Source organism: Corylus avellana, chromosome 2 (genome assembly GCF_965113065.1).
Source record: "Corylus avellana chromosome 2, dhCorAvel1.hap1.2, whole genome shotgun sequence".
Classification (NCBI taxonomy): Eukaryota; Viridiplantae; Streptophyta; class Magnoliopsida; order Fagales; family Betulaceae; genus Corylus; species Corylus avellana.
Window position 1 is genome coordinate 2,383,978 of NC_142491.1, and position 11,551 is coordinate 2,395,528.

At 33.4% G+C, this 11,551-nt stretch overlaps 2 protein-coding genes across 2 annotated transcripts; both read right to left on the reverse strand.

The window, feature by feature from the left end:
- Nucleotides 1–204: 204 nt before the first annotated feature.
- LOC148587183 (Plant invertase/pectin methylesterase inhibitor superfamily) lies at nt 205–3,831 on the reverse strand. Its single transcript, XM_088513708.1, has 4 exons — nt 3,823–3,831; nt 2,978–3,341; nt 1,415–1,738; nt 205–683 (listed from the first exon to the last, which is right to left on the reverse strand). The coding sequence occupies exons 1-4, from the start codon at nt 3,829–3,831 to the stop codon at nt 316–318; spliced, it is 1,065 nt and encodes a 354-aa protein (XP_088369834.1). The 3' UTR covers nt 205–315.
- Nucleotides 3,832–4,533: 702 nt separating this feature from the next.
- On the reverse strand, nt 4,534–11,242 carry LOC132186178 (putative pectinesterase/pectinesterase inhibitor 25). Its single transcript, XM_059600024.2, has 4 exons — nt 10,586–11,242; nt 7,284–7,647; nt 5,679–6,002; nt 4,534–4,930 (listed from the first exon to the last, which is right to left on the reverse strand). Exons 1-4 carry the CDS (start codon nt 11,234–11,236, stop codon nt 4,563–4,565), a joined length of 1,707 nt encoding a protein of 568 aa, XP_059456007.2. The 5' UTR covers nt 11,237–11,242; the 3' UTR covers nt 4,534–4,562.
- Between the last annotated feature and the right edge of the window lie 309 nt (nt 11,243–11,551).

Below are 11,551 nucleotides of genomic sequence, written 5' to 3' on the forward strand. Positions count from 1 at the left end.
GTTAACCGATTACCTATTAACTGATTAACTGCTTAATTGAAAAAGTCGAAACTATTCCTTGTACCGACATCAACCGAACTAATACCCACTCCTACAAACAACTTTCCTCACAAAACAATCACAAAAAATTTCCAACTATTTTTATTTTTATGTCACATCAAAATACTTTTTCAACCAAAAAATAAATAAAAATGCCTCCTAAAAGACGTTATGGAACACCACCAGAGCTATAGGGCTCTAGAAATTCATTAGAAAGTTAAATTATAAAAAACAAATGGAAGTTTTATAGATCTAGTTACAAATCTCTAGTCTAGTCTATAGAAGTCCTGCAGAGAAGGGTATATCAGTATCTGGCAACCAAGTATCCCCCATTGTGAAATTGAAAACTGTAAAATTCAAAGCCTGTGAAGCATTCATCAAGATATAACCAGGCCAATGTACTCTCATTCTAGTATCTGCCCCTGGCCCATGATTCTCAAACTCCCCATAATAGAGTGTGTCTAATCCAATGGTTCCATTCCATTCCAACCATCCCATTGGATGGATCAAACGGCCTATATATGATTGCATGTACACAGTCCTTGAGTACTCCTTCCAAGGCCTCCCCAAATAATTTAATGTGGAGTTCATCTCCATTGCCAAGTCTGGTGCAGCATCGATTGTGCAGTTGTGGATGGATATGCCTGTTAAAATATAAATTAAATAATGATTTTTTTTTATTAGTTTTAAGCTTTTAAGATGAGTTTTGATTTAACATGGTATATATCAAAGCAAAATCTTGAGTTTGAATCTAGTTTCTATCCATTCACCATTTCAAATAAATTAAAGGATTAGATGCACTTAATTAGCCCCATAAACTGACATTCATTTTCAAAAAAGTCCCACAAACTAACCGGTCAAACTACCATTTTGTGGTAAATAAGGCACTCGTTGGCCTTGACCATTAACTTGGATGAAAGAGTTAACTTGTTCTGTCCCTATATTATCTCTATTTTCTTAAAACTAAAATAATAATAAACTTCAAAAAAAAAAGAAAAAAAGAAAAAAGAGAGGCAACACTACTCATGGTGGTTCGGTCACTTTAATGTTTTTTTTTTTTTTTAAATAAAAATAATAAAAAAAAATCTTTTTTCACTGATTAATAATTATAAAGAATAAATTTGTTTTCAATAGTTGAGGCGATGGTTCTGAAAATTTTTTGATCAAATTTGGTTTTTCCATTCATTTTAACCGTCAATGATAATGAGGTTTTTTTTTCCCAAAATAGTAATTTGATCATATATTTATGGTGTAACACTTGTCAGCTCGTTGAGTCCAAAATGTTTTAGAAATGGCCGGTACCCTAAATTAAAAGATAAAATTTGTTCAATCTTATTTGTTTAAATTTTAAAAATAAGTGGTGATTTAACAATACCTGTATTCTGATTTGGGTCGGTCCGGCCTTGGGCGGTGAAGGCATTCTTTTGAGCAGCCATTGGCTTCCGAGCATATAGATTGCAGCTCTGAAAGACAGCAGCAGCATTTCCAAATATGAAATCCACAGTTCCATAAATTTCACATTCCCTGTAGAATTGCCTGAGAGAGTGAACATAAAGAGTGTCCTGGTAGCCTTCAAAACTGCAACGGTAGAAAGTGGACAGGTCAGCATTGCTCCTTAGAGCTACTGCTTGGTGCTTCTCCGGACCAGCAGTGTTCCTGAACGTGACATCTACGGCTATAAACCGGTCTCCAGAAACAGCTGCATCAAACGTACGAATAGGATCAATTGTTGTTATGGTCATGTTATAATGATATCCACATTAATTTAAATAGCCTTCAAATGTCTATTATCTTCCACAAGTTATGATTGTTTAGGTTTAGAAAACAACAAAACGAACAAGGGAATATCCTTATTTGATAGAAGCTAAAGAGAAATTCTTGCAATTATCCCAATGGAAGAAAAAAAACTTTAGGATTGACAATTTTTTACACAGCCCATTAATTCGATACAAACCCACCACAAAATTAGTGGATTAGAGTTAACCCTAACTATATAGTCTTATACTCATATGTATCGATATGTCGTGAACCTAACACTTGACATTTAGGGTTGCTAATTTTTGACACGATCCGTTAGCCCGACATAAACTCAACACGAAACTAATAGGTTATAGTTGAGGGTTTTGACCCGGTTAATTTATTGGGTCAAGTTATGGTTGACCTATCTAATCTTATATTCATGTATCAACACAACCTGAACTCTACACTCGACATTTAGAGTCGACAATTTTTGACTCGATCTACATGCAAGCTCGACATGAATTTAATTAACACAAAATTACCGGCTTAGAATTGAGGGATCTAATCCGTTTAATTAGATGAGTTAAAATATAGTTGATTTATACAGTCTTATATATATATATTCCTCAACAAGACTTGAACTCGACACTTGACATTTATGATTAGCAATTTTTGACACTATCTACAAGCTTGACATGAACCAACACAAAATTAGCAGGTTAGGGTTAAGATGTCTGACTTGTTCAATTAAATTGGTCAAGTTATAATTGACCTATATATATATGGTGCGTTTGAGATTACAATTTTATAAGAATAATCTGCGTTTTTAAAAGATATCGCAAAACGTAAGACGCTTGACATTGTGATTTAAAAAGGACTTAACCTAATAGGAAAAAAAATCTGTCATTTCTATAAGCAAGTTAGGAGGTGTGACTTTAAATTAAAATCACGATTTCACATAACAAATATTTGATAAAAAAAATGTATTTTTTAACATGTTTTAGCTTTGAGATTTTAAAAAGTAACAATTTCAAAAATGTAATTTTTAAAAATGCAATCCCAAACAGACTCATATATAATGTTATACACATACATCTACACAATCAGAACCCGACACACGATCACAAATTTCCATTGTGATCAAAATCATAACAAGGTCCATATTAATGGTATTTGGGTATATATATGGTTTACTTACCAAATGTTGAAGAATTAAAAGTTGTCCACCCATCAACAACACTATGGTTTCCCGTGATGACCGTCCGATTGATCCCATCTCCAACCAACATTATATTCTTCTTATGCTTTGGAACCACAACATACTCCTCGTAAAATCCTTGTGTCGCGTAGATTACGAAATATCCATCTTCTGGCTTTGAATTATTGGGAGCAAATTTGATGGCCTCCGCGATCGACGTGAAGTTGTTTTGGGTACCATTTAAGCCCACACTTACGGTGTCGCTTATAAGAACGCCATTGCTTTCTACCAATTCACTTAGAATTCTTTCCTTCTTTGGTGGGCACTGCGTTGATTTATTATTGCAACTGGTTTTCCGTAGAACCTACAATCAATAATCAAATATTATTTTACCTGTCTTTTAATCACCTCAGCTAGGATTTTATTGACTTGGGCGTCAAAGTGCTTTCGGTCTTCGGACCAATAGCCTTCTCATGTCTCCTCTTTATTTTATTGGGTGTTATTTGGGGAATACAAAGAGGACATGAAGGAAATATTTAAAATTACTGAAGTTACGTCACATCAAAACACTTTTTCAACTAAAAAAACAAAAAAACGGTTATCAAACACCACCGAAGCAATAGCAGTAGGGTTCCAAAAAATCATTAGAAAATTAAGCACTGAATAATGGAAGTTTTATCTAGTTACAAAACTCTACTCTAGTCTATAGAAGTCCTGTAGAGAAGGGGATATCAGTATCTGGCAACCAAGTATCCCCCATTGTGAAATTGAAACTCTAATTTTTTTTTTCCTGGTTGCCAGCCAAGCCCCGGTTGAGGCTTGTTTGCTAACCCTTTGTCTTTTACCTTTTTCATTTCTACTTAAAAAAAGTCAAAACATTAACAAATAATTGGAGGCAGACAGATTAACCTTTTATCATCTATCAACCACCACTGATCCATTACTGACCGACAACTAACTTTCGACAATTAGTAGGTGGAATAAAAATATTGTTTCAATGCCAGTTCGGTTCAGTATAGTAGGGGGTAGAAATTTTTTTCGTCGGTTAACTGACAATTAACTAACTTAATCGATTTTTCAAGTAAAATTTAAATTTTATCCGATAAGTTTCCTTATTGTTTTGTCCAACTGATTTGGGATTGTCTTTTGGTCCATGTTCCATAAAGTTACTTTTTCTTTTCATTTATAAAGCATATACATTACTGATTTTGTAGTTACAAAAAAAATTGATAAATCTTAACATAATAACTTGTAACTGACAATTAACTGAGTTGACCAATTACCTATTAACTGATTAACTGCTAAATTGAAAAAGTCGAAACTATTCCTTGTACCGACATCAACCGAACCAATACCCACTCTTACAATCAACTTTCCTCACAAAACAATCACAAAAAATTTTCAACTATTTTTATTTTTATGTCACATCAAAATACTTTTTCAACCAAAAAATAAATACAAATGCCTCCTAAAAGATGTTATTGAACACCACCGGAGCTATAGGGCTCTAGAAACTCATTAGAAAGTTAAATTATAAAAAACAAATGGAAGTTTTATAGATCTAGTTACAAATCTCTAGTCTAGTCTATAGAAGTCCTGCAGAGAAGGGTATATCAGTATCTGGCAACCAAGTATCCCCCATTGTGAAATTGAAAACTGTAAAATTCAAAGCCTGTGAAGCATTCATCAAGATATAACCAGGCCAATGTACTCTCATTCTAGTATCTGCCCCTGGCCCATGATTCTCAAACTCCCCATAATAGAGTGTGTCTAATCCAATGGTTCCATTCCATTCCAACCATCCCATTGGATGGATCAAACGGCCTATATATGATTGCATGTACACAGTCCTTGAGTACTCCTTCCAAGGCCTCCCCAAATAATTTAATGTGGAGTTCATCTCCATTGCCAAGTCTGGTGCAGCATCGATTGTGCAGTTGTGGATGGATATGCCTGTTAGAATATAAATTAAATAATGATTTTTTTTTTTATATAGTTTTAAGCTCTTAAGATGAGTTGTGATTTAACATGGTATATATCAACGCAAAATCTTGAGTTTGAATCTAGTTTCTATCAATTCACCATTTCAAATAAATTAAAGGATTAGATGCACTTAATTAGCCCCATAAACTGACATTCATTTTCAAAAAAGTCCCACAAACTAACCGGTCAAACTACCATTTTGTGGTAAATAAGGCACTCGTTGGCCGTGACCATTAACTTGGATGAAAAAGTTAACTTGTTCTGCCCTATATTATCTCTATTTTCTAAAAACTAAAATAATAATAAACTTTAAAAAAAAAAAAAAAAGTTGAAAAAAAGAGAGAGGCAACACTATTGATGGTGGTTCGGTCACTTTAATGTTTTTTTTTTAAAAAATAAAAATAAAAAAAATAAAAAAAAAAATCTTTTTTCACTGATTAATAATTATAAAGAATAAATTTGGGTTTTCAATAGTTGAAGCGATGGTTCTGAAATTTTTTTTGATCAAATTTGGTTTTTCCATTCATTTTAACCGTCAATGCTAATGAGGTTTTTTTCTTTTCCAAAATAGTAATTTGATCATATATTTATGGTGTAACACTTGTCAGCTCGTTGAGGCCGAAATGTTTTAGAAATGGCCGGTACCCTAAATTAAAAGATAAAATTTGTTCAATCTTATTTGTTTAAATTTTAAAAATAAGTGATGATTTAACAATACCTGTGTTCTGATTTGGGTCAGTCCGGCCTTGGGCAGTGAAGGCATTCTTTTGAGCAGCCATTGGCTTCCGAGCATATAGATTGCAGCTCTGAAAGACAGCAGCAGCATTTCCAAATATGAAATCCACAGTTCCATAAATTTCACATTCCCTGTAGAATTGCCTGAGAGAGTGAACATAGAGAGTGTCCTGGTAGCCTTCAAAACTGCAACGGTAGAAAGTGGACAGGTCAGCATTGCTCCTTAGAGCTACTGCTTGGTGCTTCTCCGGACCAGCAGTGTTCCTGAACGTGACATCTACGGCTATAAACCGGTCTCCAGAAACAGCTGCATCAAACGTACGAATAGGATCAATTGTTGTTATGGTCATGTTATAATGATATCCACATTAATTAATTTAAAAAGCCTTCATATGTCTATTATCTTCCACAAGTTATGATTGTTTAGGTTTAGAAAACAACAAAACAAACAAGGGAATATCCTTATTTGATAGAAGCTAAAGAGAAATTCTTGCAATTATCCCAATGGAAGAGAAAAAACTTTAGTAGCGGTAACGTCATAAATTTAGGATTGACAATTTTTGACATGGCCCGTTAGTTCAATACAAACCCACCACAAAATTAGTGGATTAGAGTTAACCCTAACTATATAATCTTATACTCATATGCATCGATATAATGTGAACTTGACACTTGTCATTTAGGGTTGCCAATTTTTGACATGATCCGTTAGCCCGACATAAACTCAACACGAAACTAATAGGTTATGGTTGACGGTTCTGACCCGGTTAATTTAATGGATCAGGTTATAGTTGACCCATATAGTCTTATACTCATGCATCGACACATGCAACCTGAACTCTACACTCAACATTTAGAGCCGACAATTTTTGACTTGATCTACAAGCTCGACAGGAATTTAACACAAAATTAGCAGCTTAGAATTGAATGATCTAATCTATTTAATGAAATGAGTCAAAATATAGTTGATTTATATAGTCTTATATATACATATTCCTCAACAAGACTTGAACTCGACACTTGACATTTATGATTAGCAATTTTTGACACTATCTACAAGCTTGACATGAACCAATACAAAATTAGCAGGTTAGAGTTAAGAGGTCTAACCTGTTTAATTAAATGAGTCATATTATAATTGACCTATATATATAGGGTGCATTTGAGATTGTGATTTTACAAGAATAATCTGTGTTTTTAAAAAATATCGCAAAACGTAAGACGTTTGGCATTGTAATTTAAAAAGCACTTAATCTAATAGGAAAAAAAAAATGTCATTTCTATAAGCAAGTTAAGAAGTGCTTATTTGAAAATGTGTGATTTTAAACCAAAATCACGATTTGATATTAAACCAAAATTTCGCATAACAAATATTTGATAAAAAAAATGTATTTTTTAATATGTTTTAGCTTTGAAATTTTAAAAACACAATTTTTAAAAACGTTATCCCAAATAGACCCATATATAGTCTTATTATACACATACCTTTACACAATCAGAACCCGACACACAATCACAAATTTCCATCGTGATCAAAATCATAATAAGGTCAATTAATGGTATTTGGGTATATATATGGTTTACTTACCAAATGTTGAAGAATTAAAAGTTGTCCACCCATCAACAACACTGTGGTTTCCCGTGATGACCGTCCGATTGATCCCATCTCCAACCAACATTATATTCTTCTTATGCTTGGGAACCACAACATACTCCTCGTAAAATCCTTGTGTCGCGTAGATTACGAAATATCCATCTTCTGGCTTTGAATTATTGGGAGCAAATTTGATGGCCTCCGCGATCGACGTGAAGTTGTTTTGGGTACCATTTAAGCCCACACTTACGGTGTCGCTTATAAGAACGCCATTGCTTTCTACCAATTCACTTAGAATTCTTTCCTTCTTTGGTGGGCACTGCGTTGATTTATTATTGCAACTGGTTTTCCGTAGAACCTACAATCAATAATCAAATATTAATTGTCAAATAAAATACATGCTTTTCTTATTATTATATTTGAACAGGGAAAATAAAATCATCCATTATTTTCGTTTTTCTATTTTTGGTGTAATGTACGTCAGCACATATTCGCTGAGTTAGCACGCTCCATCTATTATTATTATTATTATTATTATTATTATTTTAATTAAAGGTCAATTGAATTTACTAACTTAACAAAAATATACACAAAATCATGAACGTTAGAATGCAAAAAGCTTATTTATTTATTTATTATGTAGTGTATATTATATATGTATAAAGCCAAACGAAGAATATTTCAGAATCCTGTATTACTCTAAATTTTTCCTTTTACACCTCAGTTTAATCAATTTAAGACCCAATTTTACTAGGATTGTAAATCTAATATATTTAATATTAATTTTTTTTTTTACAAAAAAAAAAAACCTAGGTCTTGCTGTCTCCAACTTCTTCGCGTAACTATTATTTTTCCTTAGCAGATAACCATTATTTTCATAATAAATAAAAATTTATTGTAAATTAGACGGCATGACTAGGGCTAATAATTTTTGTACATAAACTCAACACGAATTTTTCGAGTTAGAGTTTAAGGGTATGATCCGCTTAATGTAATATGTTGAGTTTAATAATATAATCTTATACTTGGTACCACTTGACAAATTTTTAGATAACTTACACAAAAATTAGAGGATTATCTTTGACCTATCTTCCTGCCAATGTTCTTTTGCTTGCTTCAAAAGCCACGTATGCAGTACTTCCAAGACGTTGAAGTCACCAAAATTCTGTCATCCCCATTAATCCGGCCACCAAAGTGGAAACCGCGTGGACACGTCATGGTCACAGATGGGCGTTATGGATGTCGATGCATTGCATGGTGATGGTATATATCCTCTCTAATGTGTGTTAATTTCTCTTTGTATTATTCGTTTGGAGAATATTCTCTTCACTGATGGGACACACGGAAACAGAACATACTACAATAATCTTGGCCTCCCCAAACCCTATTTAGCTATGGATTTCTTACTTTTATTCTATTAAGCTATTGTAATAAGGCCGTGATTCGGAGTACACGGCATGCTTAGCACGCTGTGAAGAAATTTTTTTTTTTTTAATATTTTAATGCAAAAAAAAAAAAAAAATTTGCACGGGTGTGCTGAGCACACCGCGTGCTCTTTTCATTCACCCTTGTAATAATATTTATCAATTTTTGTATTTTTATTTTTATAATTACTGTTCTAAGTACTAATAAACGCAGTCACAACAATCCAATGACATAAAAAATGTTATATGCAACATTACTTTTTTGTATAATTAGAGCTCGCTTTTTTAATTTCTTTTTGGTAAGTAGAGAACTTAATTAAGGCAACCTCGTTTAGTAAAGATTTTCTAGTAACAAATGATTCAAAATACAAAATAGTTATCGAATATTTCTCAAATATTGGTAAAATAAAATACTAATTTTCAATTTTATCATATTGAAAATAATTTTTTTTATAAAAAGAAATGCTATATAATCCAGCTAGTTTTGGGTTTTTTTTGCCGTGTAACGTGTTGAACCCTAGAACACTAATTCAAAAAAGAGAAATGTTAATTTTTATTTTATTTATTTATTTTTTTTTATCTTTCATTCATTTTATTCATAACTTTTTCAAAATTTTTAATAAATTTAAAAAAGAGTTGGATAAAAAAAAAATGAGAGACGAAAGAATAACAACTCTCATTAAAACAATATAAAAATAAGATAATCTCTCTTTTTTTTTTTAAAGGAACATTTTAGGATGCATTAACTCATGATAGGCAGCCAATGGCTTAACATGCAAGCTAACTAAAACCCATGTGATGTCCCAATCGTCATTTATGAACCCTTTTTAATTTTGACCAAATTTAGATTTCATCATAATTGACTTGCACCGACCCATTTGCCCACGTGGTGGCTTTCTTTATGGGTATTCTTACCCGACTCATTAATGCACACCTATATATGCCGCTCTACGTAGCATTTGGGTAATTCTATCATACCATTCTTCATTATTTGTGTTTTGATTTATTTTTCAAAATAATTAACCCATGAGGATTTAGGAATATGGTCACTAGAGTAATGCTACAAGTTTTTCTTGTGTTACTTTTATGTTCATTCAAGAATAATATGGTTAGCTCTTATTGATCATTATCAAATTTTAATTAAACAGTAATTTTAAAAGTCACATTATTTTTAAAATGCACAAAAGGAACTTTTATAATTACTTGGGCAACCGCTACCTTGAAGTTGCTAGTGGATGAGAGGCTTCTCTATTTATTAGGTTTTAAAATTTAGTCAACTTTAAAGAGGAGTTGTAGGATTTATTCGTGTCTAACAATCTAAAATGCAATGCAAGATCTACTAGTTCGAGACAATTAAACTCTACAACTCTTCTTATAACCCTTACCTACTGAACCGATAGGCGACAATCCTTCCTCTCTTAAGCAGTCAAATTAAATAAATCTAATCTATTGCTGCCCTAACAAGTGAGTCGGATGCTCAAAATTGGTTAGAACTGAACTATATAGAGGCTCTTCCATATGTGCTGTCAAAATCATTAACGATCTGAACAATATAATTACTACAAAGACAATATAAATGTTTGTTTAGGATTACGATTTCGTACAAAAAAATGTCATATTAAACTAATTTGTTAAAAATAGATTGTTTGGAATTGCACTTTTTAAAATATTGTGATTTGAAAATGCAAAGGCATGCAAATGATATATTTTTTTTTAAAACATATAATTTTAAAAGCCAAACTACATTTTTAATAAATCATATTTTAAAATCGTAAACCAATACCCTAATAACAAGAAAATCCATTAAGTTGCTACTATATCATTGAAAAAAAAAAAAAATTAAAAAAAAAAAAGGAACTAAAAATTGTTTACCTTGATGAGAGTTTCAAGTGGTTCACGGACCGGGTGCTCCATTGTCGGAAACCCACCTCCAGACCCACCCGTTTTCCTTTTGTTTCGTTTAAGATTTCGATCCAACGCATGCGTCACCAACCCAAGCGACACACTATACAACTGAGTCACGTTGTTGAGCGGCTCCGACAACGCGCTCACAATGCTGCTCCCGGAATCCTCGAGCCCGTCGAAGCAAGTCTGCTGGTTCGTCACTATCGCGCTCAGCAGCGTCTGCACTTGCTCCACCACCTCGCCGCTCACCGGCGACAGCAGCTCAGCCGAGATGGACTGCAAGTACTCCACGTTGAGCTGGGACAGCTGGCGGCAGTCCTCCAGCGCGCCGACCTCGGCGTGGCTCATTGACGGCCGTCGCTTTTGGGTGATCAGGTAGCGGTCGATGGTGTTCGACATTTTGCGCGCTTGCTTGAGACATTGCTTCACGGAGAACTTGCCGTAGCCGTAGGGATCGGACGGAGAGGAGCGGATGGTGGAGAGGATCGAACGGCAGAGCTTCGGGTAGAGGGTGGACTTGCACGCAGCGGAAGGCGACTCGGCGGCGGAGGTAAACAGAGCTAAGAAAAGGAAGAGAAGGGAAAGGAAGATAATAAAGGAGAAGGCTGGCTTTGGCATTGTGAATCTCTAACGGTTGAAAGAGAAGCTTTGCATATATATATATATATGAAATGAATAAATGCATAGAGCATTTGGTATGTGTTTGGCAAACAACATCGATTACGTACCATGGCACTGTTTATGTTTGGTGAGGAAAAAAATGAGTGTAATAATTAGTATAAAAAAGTGAAAAAAGTAGCATTAAAAAATGAAAAATTTTATTTTGTAGTGATTTTTTATTTATTTAATTAGATATAAAAAGTGAATAATGTGATATAAAAGTCAGAATGTTTTGATATTAATTTTTTTGAAATATGAAGTGAATAGTATTTG